This window comes from Myotis daubentonii, chromosome 7 (assembly GCF_963259705.1).
Source record: "Myotis daubentonii chromosome 7, mMyoDau2.1, whole genome shotgun sequence".
Taxonomy (NCBI): domain Eukaryota; kingdom Metazoa; phylum Chordata; class Mammalia; order Chiroptera; family Vespertilionidae; genus Myotis; species Myotis daubentonii.
In genome coordinates this window covers 14,582,724-14,602,532 of record NC_081846.1, presented here as the reverse complement: position 1 = coordinate 14,602,532, position 19,809 = coordinate 14,582,724, and the positions used below count along the sequence as shown (strand labels likewise).

General features: G+C 42.9%; 2 protein-coding genes across 17 annotated transcripts in view; one reads left to right on the top strand and one right to left on the bottom strand.

The window, feature by feature from the left end:
- Positions 1-2,366: 2,366 nt before the first annotated feature.
- METTL21A (methyltransferase 21A, HSPA lysine) overlaps positions 2,367-19,809 on the top strand; it is a 40,122-nt gene continuing 22,679 nt past the window's right edge. For 2 of the 6 annotated variants that reach the window (XM_059702924.1, XM_059702925.1), the window contains exons 1-4: positions 2,748-2,900; positions 3,335-3,513; positions 5,303-5,414; positions 9,669-9,985. In XM_059702924.1, the coding sequence (XP_059558907.1) occupies positions 2,789-2,900; positions 3,335-3,513; positions 5,303-5,414; positions 9,669-9,985 (720 nt within the window). In that variant the 5' untranslated portion in view covers positions 2,748-2,788. Of the gene's footprint in view, positions 2,477-2,747; positions 2,901-3,334; positions 3,514-5,302; positions 5,415-8,204; positions 9,008-9,351; positions 9,554-9,668; positions 11,313-19,809 lie in introns of those variants that run through there. The other 4 variants (XM_059702926.1, XM_059702923.1, XM_059702928.1 and 1 more) reach the window with 4 other exon arrangements.
- The window catches only part of CREB1 (cAMP responsive element binding protein 1), a 59,476-nt gene continuing 52,653 nt past the window's right edge, over positions 12,987-19,809 (bottom strand). For 10 of the 11 annotated variants that reach the window (XM_059702915.1, XM_059702918.1, XM_059702912.1 and 7 more), the window contains one exon: positions 12,987-19,285. In XM_059702915.1, the coding sequence (XP_059558898.1) occupies positions 19,141-19,285 (145 nt within the window). In that variant the 3' untranslated portion in view covers positions 12,987-19,140. The remainder of the gene's footprint in view (positions 19,286-19,809) is intronic. The other variant, XR_009453741.1, reaches the window with a different exon arrangement.

The window sequence follows — 19,809 nt, the reverse complement described above, 5'->3', positions numbered from 1 at the left end:
GCATAGAATGGTGACTCTAGTTAACAATACTGTATTGAAACTTGCTATGAGTAGATTTTAAAAGTTCTCAGCCCAAGGAAAAAATTGTAACTGTGTGAGTGACGGATGTTACCTAAACTTATTATGGTAATAATTTTGCAACATATGCATATTTCAAATCACTATGTTGTATACCTTAAACTAATACAATGTTAGATATCAATTACATATCAAATACTGGGGAAATGCTCCATATCATATGTCATTAAGGAATTGCAAAGTAGCCCCAGCCGGTGTGGCTCAGTGGATGGAGCATCGGCCTGTGGACTGAAGGGTCCGGGGTTTGATTCTGGATAAGGGCACCTGCCTGGGTTGCCGGCTGGATCCCCAGTAGGGGGCGTGCAGGAAGCAGCCAATCAATGATTCTCTCTCATCATTGATGTTTCTATCTCTCTTTCCCTCTCCCTTCCTCTCTGAAATCAATAAAAATATATTAAAAGACAAAACAGAAACAGCAATGAAATACCACTACAGGCCTAGTAAGGTGGCCAAAATCCCAAACTCTTGACACCACCAAATGCTGGTGAGGCTGAGGTGCAGCGGGAACTCTCATTCATAGCTGGTGGGAATGCAAAATGGTATGAGCACTTCGGGAAACAGTTTGGCAGTCTCTGAGAAAACTAAAAATACTTACTCTACGATCCAGCAATCATGCTCCATGGTAGCTACCCAAAGGAGTCAAAAAACTTATGTGCACACAAAAACCTGTGCATGGATGTTTATAGCAGCTTTATTCACAATTGCCGAAACTTAGAAGCAACCAATATGCTCTTTAATTGGTAAGTGGATAAACAGTGGTACATCCACACAATGAAATGTCATTGAGCACTAAAAAGAAACGAGCTACTAAACAATGAAAAGACATAGAGGAACCTTAAATGCATACTACTACATTCACGGGGCCAATTGGAAAAGGCTATGTATTATATGATTACAACTATATGACATTCTGGAAAAGGCAAAACTATGAAGAGAGTAAAAAGATCAGTGGTTGCCAGGAGTTATGGAGGAGGGAGCGCTGAACAGGCAGAGCACAGAGGACTTTTAGGGCAGTGAAACTACTGTGCATGGTAACATAATGGTGGGTATATGTCATTGCACAGTTGTCCAAATTCATCAAATGTACAACACCACGCAGGAACCCTAATGCAAACTGGTCTCTGCGTGTTAATGTGTCTGTTGGGTCCACCAATTGTAACAAATGTACCTCTCTGGTGGGGATGTTGATCATGGGAGGCTATGCACGTGTGGGGCAGGGGGGGTATGGGAAATCTCTGCACCGTCTCTCCAGTTTTTCTGTGAACTTAAAGCAGCTCTCAAAAAGACATCCCATAAAATATTAAAAATAAATTTAAAAGAACTCAGCAAAGCAAATAAATAAATAAATAAGGACCTTCACTAGAGACCTTCAAAGTTCACTTCAAGCCACCTTTGCGCCCCCAGGCCCAGCCTCCTGCTGGACAGTTAAGGAAGCCAGGAGAGGCCTGGCGCGCCCCCTGCGGGATGGGAGAGGGGGTGCGTCCGGCCTCGCGGCGGCGCCGGAATCACCCGGAAAGCTCAGCGCACACCGCACACCGCACGCGGCGGGAGACCTTCCCGGAGCTGAGAACCGGGGTGAAAAGCACTCGCGTTCATTCACTAACGTTCAGAGCGGGTGAGACTCCGGGAGAGCGGCAGCGGGTGGAGTGAGGGAACCGGGGGTCAGGGTCAAAGCAGAAAAGCAAAGGTGGAACCTGCCGCCCCCCCCCCCCGTGTGGTCACACCCTGGGGTGCTCACTGCAGCCTCCGCCGGGGCAGGGTCGGGCCGCGTCCCTGTGGCGCCGCCTCCCCGCCCCCCGTTCTACAGCCCAGGCCGGGCGCCCAGGGCCGGCTACGCGTCTGCGCCTTGACCTCCCTCGGTGCCGCCTGCACGAGTGGGTGACCACGACCCTTCGGAGCGAACCTTCTCCTACACATGCCTACGGCCACCTAGACAACTAAGACGAGCCAGCACCCAGCTACACAAGAGGACGCGCGCGGAAGCAGCCAGGGCCACGCTGGGGGCTCCCTCTCGCCGGCCGCCCTAGCGTGCCCAGCCCCGGTGCACCTCGCGCCCCGCCAGCGCTGCCCTCGGCGGGGGAGGCCGACTTGGTAGCCGAACGCCCTGGGGACCCGCTGGGGTGCGGGCCGACCACCAAGCAGGCAGCGCTCCCGGTCCCCCCTCCCGGCTCGCGCAGCGTGCGCCCCGTCCTCGCGCCCCTACTCTCCCCCCCGCGACCGCGGGGCACCTGCCCTGGCGCCTGGGAAACCGGAAACGCGCGTCGGGCCGGGCCGCCCTCCGCCGCCGCCGCCTGCACCGCCCCCTCCCGGCGTCCCCGCCCTCCGGCCCGCCGGCCCGGCGTCTCCGCAGCCGCTGGGGGCGGGGAGCGCCGCGCGCGCCGCGAGGGCCGCTCCGGGGGTGAGTAGCGGCCAGGCCCAGCTCGGGGGCGGCCTGACGCGCCTTCCAGGCAGCTCCCGGCACCCCGGGGTGGGTGGGCGTCCCGCTCGGCCGGGGGTCCCCAAGGGCCCTGTGGACCCCTCCGCCGCCTCCCATCTCCACCCCGATCCCAGGAGCTCCGGCGCCCGCGGGAAGGAAGCGCGCGCCTGTGGGCGCTGTAGCGGGGCGGGCGGCGGCGGGTTTGGGGGGCCCCGGGGAGGCCTCCTAGCCGGGACGCCCGAGTCTGTTCAGGACCTAGGGCCGCGCTCTCCCCGCGAGCGACTGGGAAGCCGCATGGGTCTCACTGCCAGTCTCCGGAGGTGGGGGTGCGTGCACCGTCCGCCAAAAAGTAGGACCATGGAGCGGTTCGCGGTCTCAGTGCAGGCGCGGTCCGTGGCTGTCACCAGTGAGCGCACCGCCTGGAGGGGTGGAGGCCAGACCAAAACAAAACGGCAGAAACACCCTGCCCACGTCGGCGGGTGCAGCTGCAGCCCACGCGGGCCGGGGCAGTGCAGAGAGCGCTACCTTCCCCCGGGTCCGATGCCGCCTCGCTCGCCCTCGAGCCCCCCTGAGTCCTGACAGTGAGGTGTGTAGGGCGTCCTGCAGGAATTGTGCGGTTCTGGGTGCTTTTGCCCAAAGACATCCTTTGGGATGAATTCAGAGCCACGTCTCACGTCCCACGAGTCTGGAAGAAGAACCATGTAAAAGGAATTCGACAAAAGCTTTCCACATCTCTGTTTATTCTTTTGAATCCATAAAACGACCTTAAAAAAAGCATTCGGGCCACCTAGGAGAGAATGCACTTCTGGCCAGAGCATGCAGGATTCTTTTGTCCAACAGGGGAAAGGAAGCAGAGAGCTGGCACAGCGGAAATGGCCCTGGTGCCCTATGAGGAGACCGCGGGAATGGGGTTGCAGAAATTCCACAAGCCTCTCGCCACCTTCTCCTTCGCCAACCACACCATCCAGATCCGCCAGGACTGGAGGCAACTGGGGGTCGCAGCCGTGGTTTGGGACGCGGTAAGCAAATCCTGGGGGGCAGGGGGGGGCGCTCTGAAAACATCTGCAATTGATTATAAGACTGGTCTTTACTTAAAAAGAAATGAAAGAACAGCTTTGTTGAGATATAACTCATATACTGTACATGTCATCTACAGTGCATAATGAACTGGTTTTTTTAAAGTAAATTCAGAGTGGTGCAACCATCACCATGCTCAATTTTTAAATATTTTCATGACCCCATTCGCTCCAGAAATACTTCTACCCACTAGAATTACTTTCCTGATCATCTTCCCCAAAATAGATTGCATTTTAAGGGCGAGTAAAGGAACGTTAAGTTAAAATACTGCACAAAGGATATTGTAAAATGACAAAGCCCAAAGTGAAGATCATGTGTGTTTTTTTAATATTTTTTTATTGATTTCAGAGAGGAAGGGAAAGGGAGAGATAGAAACATCAATACTGAGAATCACTGATCGGCTGCCTCCTGCACCCCCCCTACTGAGGATCGAGCCTGCAACCCAGACATGTGACCCTTCAGTCCTCAGGCCGATGCTCTCCTCCACTGAGCCACACTGGCCAGGGCCATGTGTTTCCTTTAAGTTCTGGGTGGTTGTAATGGTCCCCAAATGATCCTACAATTGCCTTTTTACTTCCTCTCCGAGCACTGTCCTCAGCTGCATGTGCCAGCGACTTGCCCCCAGCATCTAGACAGGGGTGTGCAAACTTTCTGACTCAAGGGCCACAATGGGCTCTTAAACTGGACCAGAGGGCGGGAACAAAAGCATGGATGGAGTGTTTGTATGAACTAATATAAATTCAAAGTAAACATCATTACATAAAAGGGTACGGTCTTTTTTTTTCAATAGTTTTATTCATTTCAAACGGGCCGGATCCGGCCCGCGGGCCGTAGTTTGCCCACGGCTGATTCTAGCACCACACCTGGGACTAGGTGGCAGCTCATTTGATGTTGGATAACTGCGTGATGTAGATACAGTTTTACAGATTTTGCATTGTATTATTGAAGTGAGAGGCACATTTAGAAATAAAAATCAATATGTTCTAACCGAGTACTTTAAGGAACCTAGTCGAAGGTAACTACATGAGAAGTATTCCTAGACCAAGTAGTAAAAATAGACAGTAGTGAGGAATGGGTGAGCCTCCTAAGTGCTCACTAGACCAATAGTAAGTGGCCATGAAAACAAACGATTTTAAAACCATGTTAACAGTGTTCAGTGCTTCTGTAGAACTGTATGCAAATGCTAACTCACACGCCAAGTATCCAGAGTGTGTCTAAAACTCACCTTTTGATGCCCAGTAACGCATGGCGAGGGCTCCTGCTGGGTGATGACCCGAGGGAGGCATGCAGCTCCGGGAGCCTGGGTGCTGCTCTGCTTTTCCTTCTGGCAGATGTTGTGGCCTTGCCGACTTGAGCCTGGTTTAGAAACTGGACGTTCCCTTAAGCAGAATCCCAGAGACCGTTCATGCCAGAGAGTCTTGGAAGCCTCGAGTGTAGGCAGTGACGCATAAGAATGAATCTTCCCAGATTGAGCAGGACCCTGTCTCGTGTGGGCCGCGTCGTGGACCGCTACCGTCCCCTTCAGGGCCTGGGGCAGCCGCTCTGCGGGACGCTGTGCTGTGCTTGCTCGAGGGGTCACCTCCCAGCAGCACCTGAGTTCCCGTGTGCGCGGATCGCCTGGGAGTTGACCCTTGCCGTGGGCAAGGGGTGCGATGTCTCCTGCCAGCGCAGAGCCTACCTGAAACTCCAGCACTTGCTGACTTCATCATAACCCCCCGTGTTTTGACGCAGGCCGTCGTCCTCTCCACGTACCTGGAGATGGGAGCCGTGGAGCTCAGGGGCCGCTCTGCTGTGGAGCTGGGTGCTGGGACGGGGCTGGTGGGCATCGTGGCTGCCCTGCTGGGTGAGTGTGATGCGCGAGCTTGAGCCCTTGTGAGTGGAGCTCATTGAGTGGTGCGTCTGCTGTTTTATTGATGTAAAACCCACTGTTTCCCCTGACATGATTCTTTTTCTCCCCGCTGTATTTCTTTATTAGGAGTTACGGGCTATCTGCTGGTGCTCTTACCTCCAATCCAACAAGGCTAAATTCTCTCTCTCTCTCTCTCTCTCTCTCTCTCTCTCTCTCTCTCTCTCTCTCTTAAAATATATTTTTATTGATTTCAGAGAGGAAGGGATAGAGAAATAGAAATACTAGTGATAAGAGAGAATCACTGATTGGCCACCTCCTGCATGCCCCACACTGGGGATCAAGCCCACAACCGAGGCATGTGCCCTGACCGGAAATTGAACAGTGACCTCTTGGTTCATAAGTCGACACTCAACCACTGAGCCATGCAAGTTGGGCGTCTCTCTCGCTCTCTCCTCTCTCTCTCTCTCTCTCTCTCTCTCTCTCTCTCTCATCTTGTTATTTGCACTTCAGTCGTTGTACTGTTGATATTTGGCTCTGTTGACTAATTAGTTTGCTGACCACTGCCCACCTGGTTTGGCTCCGTGAATAGAGTGTCGGCCTGTGGACTGAAGGTTCCCAGGTTCGATTCTGGTCAAGGGCACATGCCCAGGTTGCAGGCTCGATCCCCAGTAGAGGGCCTGCAGGAAGCAGCCAATCAGTGATTCATCACTGGTGTTTCTATCTCTCTCCCTCTCCCTCCCTGTCTGAAATCAATAAAAAAATATATTCAAACAAACAAAAACTTCACTGGCTGGTATAGTGACACAGGGTGGCGAAGCGCATAGGTTTAGAAGGATACTTGGTTTTGACACGTCTTTTAACTTCCACTAGCCGAGTGACCTTGGGCAAGTTGCTTAACTTCTAAACTGCAATTTCCCTGTAACACAGGGAAACCATCGCACTCATTGCACACTGATGACCAAATGGGATGTGTGTGGAAATCTGTTAGCTCGCTGATTGGCACAAAGTAAATGCTTATCAAGTGCGATTGGCTCTCTGAGTATTTTTGTTTCTGGTCTAGAAATCTGCACCTGTGGGGCGGGAACACCAGGATAAGGCTCCTCAAAGACTATCACCGAGAGAGCCGGGGAGTGCTGACTGGTGGGGGCCGGGTCTGAAGGTGGCTTGTGGAGGGTGTCTGGGGTGGTTTCACGCAGGGGCCAGCCACCAGCCTCCACCTGAATATTGTATTGGCCTCCTCACTGTATTGTGATCAATAATATACTCAGATACTATTTCCTATACCATTCTCACATCCCTATGACTATTCTGTAACTACCAATTTGTGCTTAGTCCCGTCACCTCTTTCGCCTAAAGCCTTTTCAAAACAGGACCGACGAGGCCCTGCATGATCTGCCTCCCTTCCTGTTACTTTCGTGACCTCATCTCCTTCTGCTTTGTTCCTCATTCACTCATCCCAGCCGCTCTGGCCTCCTCCTTCCCTTCCCCTCCGGCCTCTGCCTTTGCTCTGTGCCTGCCAGGAACATCCTTCCCCTGCGTGCCTGTGCCCGTGCCTTCGGCGGCTCCTTCCTTCAGGCCTTGCCTCAGTCTTCTCAAGGCCTTCCCCGTCCACCCTGCCTCCCTTACTGCCTGACATTACATGTCTCTTTCCTGATTTATTTTTTTCCTTGGTGCATATCTCTCACTGACATACTGGACGGATATTCTTTTTTTAAAGCCTGTTATTGTCTATTTCCTCACTTGAATGCAGGCTCTGGGAGGGTGAGGGTTTTTGTCCAGTGGCCACTCGAATGTTTGTGGAGTTGATAGATGTTCCAGGGAAATGGTCAGCTGCCATCAGGATCTTATTAAGAATCCTGGAACACCGTGTAGGTCAGTCAGAAGCAGCCTCAGAAATCCCCGAGACAGGCATTAGAGGAGGTCTGCATCAAAGAACTATTGAAATGAACACCGAGATGATATGCAAATGACTAGATCGCCCCATATTGTGAGCACAGTGCTCTGTGACTTAAGAAATCCAGAGCCCTAACCGGTTTGGCTCAGTGGATAGAGCGTCGGCCTGCGGACTGAAAGGTCCTAGGTTCGATTCCGGTCAAGGGCATGTACCTGGGTTGCGGGCACATCCCCATTAGGAGATGTGCAGGAGGTGGCTGATCGATGTTTCTCTCTCATCGATGTTTCTAACTCTCTATCTCTCTCCCTTCCTCTCTGTAAAAAATCAATAAAATATATTTAAAAAAAAATAAAAAAAATCCAGAGCCCTAACCTGTTTGGCTCAGTGGATAGAGTGTCAGCCTGTGGACTGAAAGGTCCCGGGTTCGATTCCGGTCAAGGGCATGTACCTTGGTTGCGGACACATCCCCAGTAGGAGCTGTGCAGGAGGCGGCTGATCGATGTTTCTCTCTCATCGATGTTTCTAACTCTCTATCTCTCTCCCTTCCTCTCTGTAAAAAATCAATAAAATAAATAAATAAATAAATAAATAAATAAAAGAAATCCAGAGCCCTAACCGGTTTGGCTCTGAGGATAGAATGTCAGCCTGCGGACTGAAAGGTCCCAGGTTCGATTCCGGTCAAGGGCATGTACCTTGGTTGAGGGCACATCCCCAGTAGGAGCTGTGCAGGAGGCAGCCGATCAATGATTCTCTCTCATCATTGATGTTTCTATCTCTCTATCCCTCTATCTTCCTCTTTGAAATCAATCAATATATATATATATATATATATATATATATATATATATATATGTATATATATATATATATATATATATATCTCTCTCCAGAGATAAAGTTCTGAGTCGAACCGGGAAAGGCTGTGATTTTCAGGAGAGATGAAGGATCACCGACTCCCGCTCCCAGGCAGCACGCTGCCTGGCAATGGATAGACAAAGCGGTAGGTCCATGCTTGTAACATCTAACAACTGGAACATTCTCACAGTCTCACACTCAGGATTGTAAATGTCAGAATGAATTACATACTGTCCTAACCTAGTGTTGCAGCTCAAGATAAGACACCTCTGAAATGGTGCTTACCACAGCAGCTCCGGAATCCGGGGGGTTTACCCGTGAAGATAATGAACTGAAGAAGGGGGCCGGCCAGTGGGAAATTTAGGAAAGAATGAAACAGAATTTCAAATTTCAGAATTGATAGGGCCAAAATTAAACAAGATTATACATGCTAAGTTGGTATTACAATGTAGACAAACAGGGTCGTTTCGGGGCTGAATTTACGTGGTGCTTCATTTTAAGGGTTCAGCCTCTCACATATATTGGTTCAAAAAATTGGTGGATCTTTTGTTCACAGTAAAAGCCCACAAGAAAGAGATGAGTAAAATATTGCCTCATTAATTTTATACACTGCATGTGGAAACCTAGCACTTAGAGGACATGCTCCCACATTTTAACCCACAGCACTTTAATATAACCCAGGAATTTCTTTTCAAATTGTAAGAGAATGATTATTTAGGAAGTTACAGAGGTAGTAGAAGTGAGCCAGCTGGGCTGTGTGGGCTCAGGAAACAAGTTACAGAGGCAGGAGAAGGGCCCTTGGAGCTTAGGAGAGAGAAAGGCTAAAGTCAAAGGCCTGGGGGTGGGGGTGGGGGGCAGGGAGAGGAGGAAGGGGAAGGCAGGGGTATGCTTCTGAGAGCCAGAGAGTACACCACAATCTAGTAACTTCTAAGCTTACCGTTTTTCAATAATCACGCGTGCACACACACATGCACACGTAACATAAATACATATAGGTTGGCTGCTTTGTAACAGCATAAGGAGAAGTAGGCTAGGATTTCTTCGTAGCCAATTAATCTCTTCCTTGATTCTCTTTAAAGCTTTAATCCCAGAAAGTAGCCCTTCCCTGTTTCTGGTATCTTGTCTTCTTCGTAATCATCTGCTCCCAGATTTTTCATTGTTGGATTCCGTTTCACCCTGAAGCCTACTGACTCCAAGATTGCGACCCAATGAATGAAACGTAGAGGCAGGCGCCTCTGGAGGGAGGGCTAGCTCTGCCTGCAGAATTGAGAAGCTCCCACTTGTTGTCACTTGGGGCCCTGCGTTTTATAAGGTTCACTTCTACAGTCGGCCGTGCAGAAGGAGCCACTGGTCATTGTTCTAATCTGCAGCCACCCTGAAGGGCATGGTCTGCACATCAGGTGGAATATCTACAGACACCCACCCTGCTGTTGAACTTGACCCGAGACCTATGAGTTGTACTGACGCACCCATTACTTTCTCTCTGTCCCACATTCTAGGTGCTCAGGTGACTATCACGGATCGAAAAGTAGCATTAGAATTTCTTAAATCAAATGTTGAAGCCAACTTACCTCTGCATATTCAACCCAGAGCCGTGGTTAAGGAGCTGACTTGGGGACAGAATTTGGGGAGCTTTTCACCTGGAGAGTTTGACCTGATACTTGGAGCTGATATCATATATTTAGAAGAAACATTCACGGACCTTCTGCAAACTTTGGCACATCTCTGTGGCAGCCACTCCGTGATTCTTTTAGCTTGCCGAATCCGCTACGAACGGGACAACAACTTCTTAGCCATGCTGGAGAGGCAATTTTCCGTGAGTAAGGTTCACTATGATCCTGAAAAAGATGTACATGTTTACAAAGCCCAGAAGAGAAACCAGAGGGAGGGCTTATAGTTGGCTGTAATTTATAGGAATGTTGTCATTAAATGTGTCAATTAAGGTGTTAGCAGGGGGAATCTAACCATGTTTAATGAAATGGCTTACTGTACAAAAAGTCTAACCAAAGGTTCTCGAGGAACAAACTGCTGTGATTTTATAGTCATATTTCACTCACTCTGAAACTCTAACATTAAGAGGAAGTGTGAGCTTTGGTTCATGTTGTTTCTGTATCCCATATGCTGCCTCCTGATAAGCAGTTTTCACTGATACCATGAAGGGCTGGCGTATTGGCATCTTCAAAGCAGTGAGCTTGTTTTGCTTTAGTGAGAGGCTAAGTCATGCAAATAACTTTAAACACATTCTGAGATATATGTTTAGCCCATTTTTTTCTAATTTTCTGAATATAAAACAAGTTTAACATATATTCCCTGAGCTGTTAATGCTTTCGAAACCTTTTGTCTGCCAGTTTCAGTCAAATAATTTTGGTGGTTTGAGATTGGGGTGCAAGTTTTCTACAGTCTCATAGCATGCTTTTTGAATTAATGTCAGATGTAGGTCTATGAACAAAGGAATCAGTAAAAAATAATGTTTTAGTTACTTTTGAAAGCATGTAAAATCTTGGACCTCCATGTGCTGTGACTAGGTTATCATCTTCATAAAGCAAAAGCCATAGCTTTTCCCTTCACCTTTCCCGTTTCTCAAATGTCTTTGTAGTTCTTTCTTAGGCTTTCCCTGCCTCCTCATAGTGCATAGGATGACAATGAAAGTTTTAAATCTCACCCCTGCATGAGAGTTTAGTCTCCAAGGACAAGTTCCTTTCGTAGAGTACTTGTCATTGCTTGTTTGGATTCCCCGGAACACTGTGCGCTTCCTGAGGGCCAGGAATGCTCTTTTATTTTGCCTCCCCAGTGTCTAGTAGTAAATTTGTTGAGTGAAAAAGATACATTCCATTTAGACGATATTGATCTTTGGGTTAAATGATTGCAATGTTGTTTCATGATTATCTTTGATGAAAGAAGTCGCACACCCAGTATTGCCCTAGCTGGTTTGGCTCAGTGGATAGAGCGTTGGCCTGTGGGACTGAAGGGTCCCAGGTTTGATTCCTAGTCAGGCACATGCCCAGAGTGTTGGCTCAATACCCAGTCGGAGGCATGCTGGAGGCAGCCGATCAATGATTCTCATATTTAATGTTTCTCTCTCTCCCTCCCTTCCTCTTTAAAATCAATAAAAATATTTAAAAATAAAGGTGAATTAAAAGTTCTGAGCATTTTGTGGTGTATCAGTTCAACACAATTCTGATAGATGCCCAAGAAATAGAAATACCCATTGTTTACCAAATCCATGAAATGCCAGTATTGTACATGAATGTGGTCTTTTACCCCCTTGAGTGCCAGGGAGCGCCCGATCGCGCTCCTCCTCTCGCCAGTGCCGGGAGTGCTATCAAAGCTTTGAAATGGCGTCCCGTTCTAAGTCTGCTTTTATTAGTGATGATAAGTATGCCAATGTAGTAAAGGTTTCCTTAAGTTTTTGAATATATAACTTCATTTACTTGCGATTCATTTTTTTTCCTAAACTGCTGTAAAATCAGCAAAAATGCCTTGGCAATTTTAGCATAGTTCCTAGGATATTGGTTGGCACTCAAGGGGTTAAAACAAGTAAAATAAGAGCCCTGCAGTATCAGCACTAACGAAAGGCCAATCACATTCAGGCATGCTATTAGAAATCATTGTATTAATTGGAATTCGGCTCCTTTGCTTTAAAATTCCTAAACTTTGGCCTGCCCGGCATGGCTTAGTGGTTGAGCATTGACCTATGAACCAGAAGGTGAGGGTTCAATTCCTGGTCGGGGCATATATCTGGGTTGTGGGCGTGATCCCCAATGTGGGCATGTAGGAGGCAGCTGATCAGTGATTCTCATCACTGATGTTTCTCCCTCTCGCTTTCTGAAATCAATAAAATAATATATACACATATATATATCTATGTAGATACACACACACACACACCTTGAATGATATATGTAAAATGATTTGGGGTGGAGAGCTTCAAGATGCCTAGATGCTCTACCAAGAAAGCATTGATTGGGTTGTTTTACATTTTCATAAAGCATTATAAGCCCTGGCCAGGTAGCTCAGTTCATTCATGCCCGTTGTCCCTGTTAACATCACCCTTTCACTCTCAAAAATGTCTGACTGTATAATAAATTATGTGGTGGCCACTCTTTGTAGAAGAAGAAAAAAAGAAAGTCAGATAATTCCTTTAATACAGTGGCAGGTGTAACAGGCTTCATAAACACATCGTGACAGTTTAGAAGTACTTAGAATAAATGCAACTGCTGCTTTCAGAAATTGAATCAATAAATAGTATGTCTTTTATTCATATGCTTTAAGCAAGGAGCAGATTAAACACATTCCCTCCTTTCATATGATCACAGAACTTCAGAATTATAAGGGGACCTGAGAAGTTAGCAATTATTGTTCTTCCAATGCAAACATGCATTTTATGACATCAGAGATAGTTGGTCACACGTCTCCCATTGGTTGTCTCAATAGAGCAGTAACATCTCCGAATCTTCAAATAGGCACTGTTCAATCTTACTGAACAAAGACATCGTGTGGTAAAAATTAGAAAGACAGTAAAATTAACTGAAGGTAAGTTCTTGTTGCTTGAATTAGTTTCCTGTTGCTCTGCAACACAAGCTTGTGATATATTCTAACGTAACTTCTGCTCATTTAACAAAAGTAACAAACGTAAGTCCAAGAAAATATAGCTTAACACTACTAGCAAAAAACAAGATAGACACCCCCCATCCCCAAAAAAGAGACTCTGAGTTTTTAAAAGCATGTTTTATGTGACTGCACATAAATGTGTGTAAAAGGGCAATGACAGTTTTTACCACAAAGATTACAGTAAGAAAAAGGACTTTATGACAATATTTCACAAATTCACAAGGATCACTTTAATATACAAAGCAATGCTACCATTCTGAACACAAAGCAGCTATGTACATAGTGTTAATAAAATGCTTTATAATTCAGTACATTTTATTTCTTTACAGATAAAGCACAAAAAGATTTAAGTAAAAAAATTAAAACAGGGATGTTTCTAGAATGTTGGAAATTGTATTAGAAATGTATTTTCCTCATTATAGTTCTTTAGTATTCAACTCCAATAGCAAGATCAGAGTTGAAAATCAATACCCTGTTTTGTGCTGATAATTTTTGGGGGAGGTATTTGTTACCCCAGTCCTCAAAGGAAAACCAAAAAAAGCAAACACTCTCTAGAAACTTCCCTGATTATTGTTTCTAAAAATTTTCAAGTGATACATCCAGGTTAGGATAATTCCTTTTTTGGGTGGGGATGATAACCAACATGTGGACAAATCAGTTAGGGACAACTTTACATTGGAAAACTGCTAACTAGCACTCTTCTTTGCCACCCCTAATCTATACTCACAGAAAAATGTTGACAAATTATTTCCCACTTTTAATATAAATAATTTTATTACACACACAAATTGGAGTGGCACCTGGATAAAAATACGCCTATAAAGTATTTACCAATTCAATTTTAAAAACGTAAGAAAATAAAACCTCCCAAACACAATGCTAGATCATTTCACTTGGCCAACTAACGTAAGATCGTATCTGCAGGGATTTTCTCCTGTCCTTACCAATTTTTCAACTACCTCAGATTTACTTTCACATCTCTGAAATGCTTCTCAGACAGAAGCTTGGAAATGCTATACTTCTGTAGGCAAGCATTAAATAATGCCTGTATAAAGTCGGTAACATTCGAATTTTCTACTGCTTGACCCTTTGCAGACATTTTCTGAAGACTGTTCCTTTTCCTTTTCCTTGCTGGTGAGAATTAAAAATGTATCGTTATACCAAGCTAGGACCTGCACCCACAGTACCAGAATGCAGACAGGTCAATATTTTCTCTGTGCTAAACAACTCTGCCTGTTTTATAATATCAATTTTGCTTCACAGGCTTTGTTCTATTACCCCCCCCCCCCCATTTTTATTTTTTTAAAAAATAAATTTCAAGCTAAAACACCTGAAATATAATCCCTCCATTCAAACGTTATCTGGTCCCTCTTGAAGTCTGCCCCTGAGGACACAGACAAAGGCTTAAGCTACATTCACTAATCAGTAAGAACTTACCGTGAGCCTGAGACAGATGGAACTGCAGCACCCTGTTTGATTTATTTTAAATTCTTCCATACTGACTCAGCTTCAGGATATGTTCAACCCCGCAGGGATTAGTGCCTCTCTTAGCCAATGATTCTAGAAAGTCAAGGAAACCAGTTCCTAGTACATACAGTGACTGTGCAGTCAACTTAAAAAAGTCAACACATCAACATTAAAAGTATTCAAGATGTATGAAGTCACTTCAAGTAAGCCACTCACAAGTTCTGGTTGTGCTTTGTACAACGGAGTGAGCAAATTTTATCCCACAGCTCTTCATCTAAAGCAGTGGTTCTCAACCTTCCTAATGCCGCGACCCTTTAATACAGTTCCTCATGTTGTGGTGACCCCCAATCTCATTGTTACAAATTTAACATAATTAAAGCATAGTGATTAATCACAAAAACAATATGTAATTATACATGTGTTTTCCGATGGTCTTAGGCGACCCCTGTGAACGGGTCGTTCGACCCCCAAAGGGTTCGCGACCCACAGGTTGAGAACCGCTGATCTAAAGGCTTACCAAGAAATTCCTTCTCCCTCCTCATCTGAAATCAGTCAAATTTAAGCAGCATCTCTTTAATGTTAACCAGGCCAATTTTAAGAGAAATAAATTTACTCAAATGATTACATGTGGTCTCCACTATGACAATAATTGCCTTGAAAATTCTTTTACCATTCTGGACAAATCCATGGATATCTTGGCATCCTATAAATAGTATTAATGTTGGGGTGAGGATAAGACACTCATTTAAAATTGGAAATATTTATTCACTTGAGTTGCTTTTCTTTCTACCTTTATCCAAGATGAAACCGAATAAGGGTTCAGGCCGCATCTTCTAATTAATGGGGCTAGATCTAATTTACTGGTATTTTTCTTTTACAACTATAAGGCTAGACTGTAGGTGCTACAATATTTTAATCAATGAAAAGTTTTCATTTAAAAAATGTCCCATTATTTGAAGAAAGGAGAAACACATAAAAAGTCAGTTGACAATTAATTGATGAGGGAATTTCTCAAGTTGATAATACCCAAACCGGGTAATTTTTAAAAGTGCAAGTTACACCAAACATTTACAAAGAATATAATGTAAATATAATCCAAACAAATATACAACTTTTGTATTAAATCAATGGGAAACAATATACCAACAGTCTTCAGGGCTACAAAGGCAATAAAATAAAGCCTTTTGAAAATAACTAAAAATGTATATAGTCACTTTCTAAAACACACTTTAATGAAAAAAATCTTTAAGATAAAAGCTTTATTTAATCCTGCAAAATGAAGCAGCCTTTTTTATCTTCAAAATAAAGAGACGAATTTATGCTGACTGTAGCTGATCACAGAATTTAAAACAATAAAAATGAAAAGAAGAAGTCTAGATTGAAGTCACTTCAAGTAAGGAAAAGCATCCTGGTTTAAACAAACTTGTTTCTTCCCAAGCCTTTGTATGATTCCACATGTCACCCAAATGGTCAAAATGATAGTAGGGATAAGGCCTGAGAGCCAGAGATAAACTTCAGCCAGATGACTTCTGATTGGACAGCCTGCCTGGCTGGCATTGTGCTTTCAGATACTAGCACTGCTATTGACCTTCCATCAAAACACACATCCTGACAAATCCCTGCTCAAATGAAAAGACCAAAACTCCTCCCCCAGGATGATTTCTGAAATAGGAGCGGTACCTCCTAGAAGCTATCTTTAAATGTTCTTAACCACTGTTGTAGCTGCCAGAGACAAAGATAAAAACCAAATACTCTGGGTGGAGGGAGTTTTCAAGTGACTAGTAACATGTTTAAAAGTATCAAGCCAAAGAAAACGAACAATAATAATAATTAAAAAAAAAAAACACTTGGAAGAAAATTAGAAGACAAAAATCAATCATGAGTGCTGGAGTAATGCAGTCCAAGAAACTACCAAAAGGTATGCAATAGAACACGCAAAAATGTAAAATTTCACCTAATTTCAATATACTATAATACTCGGCATTCCTGACTTAAGAGCTCTCAGAGCTTCAGATTATATACTGTATGTATATATATATATATGTACACATATATCATACAAATGCCATTCCCCCCCAAGAATATCTAAAGAACACAGCACCCATGACAGTATTATGGTTGCCAATATGGTACTTGAGTTTGAAAAAAATGAACTTAAAATTACATCTGATATCAATTTTTTAATGTGAACACATTGGATCTAGCCCTTTCTAAACCACTTTTCAGTTAAACACTATCAAAGCTTGAAAACTAATAAGAGTAATATCAAAAATAAACCCATCCACTTCATCTCTATTCATCTGTCCTATAGATAAAAGTGCCACATGGCCCTATGTTTGCAAAGTGATACCAAACTATTTTCTAGGCAAATCAGTAGCATATGTACAAATTCCTATGATAACATTTTCATTCCCTTTTGGCCAATATGAAGAGAAAAAAACAATTATTACTGGTAACATGGCCATTTATGTTCTTGGCTACAATTTTTTTTTTCATTATGTCATTTTCTTAATAAAAATTCTCAAAGTTGCATGCATAAAAACTAACCTTTCCCCCAATTCTTGTTTAAAAAAAAAGGTCTGCACAAAAGATGCCTAATTTCTATAAACTGAAATCTTCAAGTCTCTCCAAGGGTCTAAAACAGAATTAGCAACAGAATACATTTGTTATCTCACCATTTAAGTAACTACCTTCAAACCAGTGCAATCATCCTCAAGGTACAAAGGACCTGGTCTTTATAACTTAAAAATCCAACCAGTTAATATGGAAGTGATTGCCTTGATTCATCAGGGACTAAGAGGACCACCAAATTTCTTATTAAATAGAAAGCCCTAACTTTTGAAAAATGTGTAGCTTTCATTTATAACTTGCTAAATACTAGGCAATTTTCATTTATAAAGCTTATAACATTCAAAATGTTCACTTTGACTAATTACGAAAGAATTCTAGTTGGTGAACAAATTTGCGATTTTGCTTGGTTTCTGTTAAACCAGTTTTGAAAAATGACATCTCTATACTGGTATACAAATAATTTTTATACTATAACATTCCCCAATAGCTCAGCAGGATAAACATCAATCTTTACAGTTGTTTGAAAGCCTTGTTGAGCATCTGGTATATTGTCCAAATATACTACATCACTCCATTCTTAGAATGATGCTCCTTCATAAACTCTGTTCATCCTTGAAAAAAGGCAGTGGTTTGTTACAAACAGAAATATACCTTTTACAAATATTAATTAAAAATTTTTCTTTAAAAAAAATTGACCCAATAATTAACACCCATCTGCATATTTTAACACATTAACAAAGTAAACTTTAAAAAATAACTCATAACTAAACATAAAATATTAATTTTCTTGACTCTCTTCTAAAAGAAATAACCTCAAATGAGAAATTATATCTAACATTATGTCAGTCTCCAATTTTTAAAATCCACCTTAGTTTTATTTTTCTTTTATTAGTCTTATTTTTCTATTAAAGAATAATTTTTAGATTTATCAGGCTTAGTGATAAAATGAGTAATTAACAAAAAGCATTGGAAACAATGTATGGTACATATAAGCACAGACTGTTCCAGTCAGGAGTTAAAACAGGTATCTCCTTTACAGAGTGACAAAGACTATACTAGTATAGCATACTGGAAACTGAAAGCATAATTATCCTTTTTAGAAGAAGAAAAATACTTAGCAAGAATGATAATCTAAATGTTGTAGAGTACAGCAGTCATTCAAACATGTCTGAAGAAAATTACCTCCCTTGTCACATCTAATAGTGTAGTTTTCAGAGCTATATTCTTACAACTTCATTAAAAAAATTCAGTAGAGATATTCCGTTAAAGTATGTTAATACGGGAAAGATTTAAAATAAGTATTTTCCTACAACACATTTTATAAACAAACATATCACTTTGCTTTACTTAACATTTTGAAGGCTTTCCTATTGGTGGTATAATGTAAGTGCAAATGGGAACAGTTTAATTAGAAATTGTTTTTAAGTAAATGAGTGACAATATAAATATTTTTGAAGGCGATGACAAAAACATTTATTTAAAAACCTTGCTATATAACTCAGAGGGCTGGTTTGAGTAGAGCATCTTTTTACTAAGAATTTAGTACTAACTAAAACAAAATTTGTACTTACATTTATTTCAATTTAATTTAAAATTAAAATACCATGCCTTTTCATTCAGTTGGTTACTTCTTTTAATGTATTCAAAAATGCTGAACACATACAGAACTAAATTAAGAAGCAACAACTGCCCTATGGAAGAGCTGTAGTTAATACAGAATGTTTTTAAGAATCAAGGACGTTTTCAGTATTGAAGAAATTGTACATAGAAAGCACTCCAAATTCATTCTTACTTTCTTCAACACCATTCTTTAGAGGGTATTTCTTTTAATGATTTTACATAATTCACAATGAAAATGTGGAAACGTCAATTTGGCAATCACTTCATTGCACCTTACTTACTTTATGCATGTGGCCCACACATTACTTCAGCTCAAGAGGCTGGGGTAATTCTGTCCCTAAGGCAATCAAGGCGCTCGGCACAAACCTTGAAATCATTAAAAAAATTTTCTTTTCCTCATTTCCCCCATCAATTTACAAGTCAATCAATTATTACTTCTTAAGGAGGATGGGGGATGAACTCCAGAAGTCTCTTCATGATTCCTGGTGCTGAAAACTTCTTGAAGGGAGAAGTGGAGGCAGGAGTTGGAACATTCACAGTTTAATGCAAAAGCACAAATGAATGAAATTCTGTAGTTGCTTTCAGGCAGTTTTGCGCATAGAAAAAAAGAAATGTTTAGAAAATAAAATGTTTATTTTGTCTTTCTGGTTGTGGCCAAGCCAGTTCTTTGTCCAATGTAACAGGTGAGATTTAAATCCCAAATTAATCTGATTTGTGGCAGTAAAGGTCCTTAAGTGCTTTTAGCTCCTCAATCAGTGTCTTGTTTTGGTTTTCAAGCACTGCCACTCTGTTTTCTAAACACTTCACATATTCTTTCTTCTTTCTACGACACTCTCGTGCTGCTTCCCTATAAGCAAAAAAGGAAATATTATGTAACATTTCTATATCACTTACTTTGGGTTGGAATACATTTCTTTTTAGAGAGTTAGCTCACATCATTTTAAATTTAGCTTTTGAAAGAAATACAGAATGAATGGGAAATTGCCTTATACAAACATTTAATTTTAATATACCACAGAAGTTTGATTCAAAAAACCCCAAATGTGAAAACTCCACAACCAAAAGGGCTTAACAATCACTTAAAAATTACCTTTTTAAAATGTTTATTAAAATGTTCTGCATCATACCTATAAAACTTGAAATTCTATCAACATCAGTAACTAAGAAATGATTAAGGCAAATTTTAGTGTGAAAAATCATCCTTTAAATCAGGGGTGGGGCAACCCTATGTTCATAGCAGCACAATTCACCATAGCTAAGATTTGGAAACAGCCTAAGTGCCCATCAGCAGATGAGTGGATTAGAAAACTGTGGTACATATACACAATGGAATACTATGCTGCGGTAAAAAAAAAGGAACTCTTGCCTTTT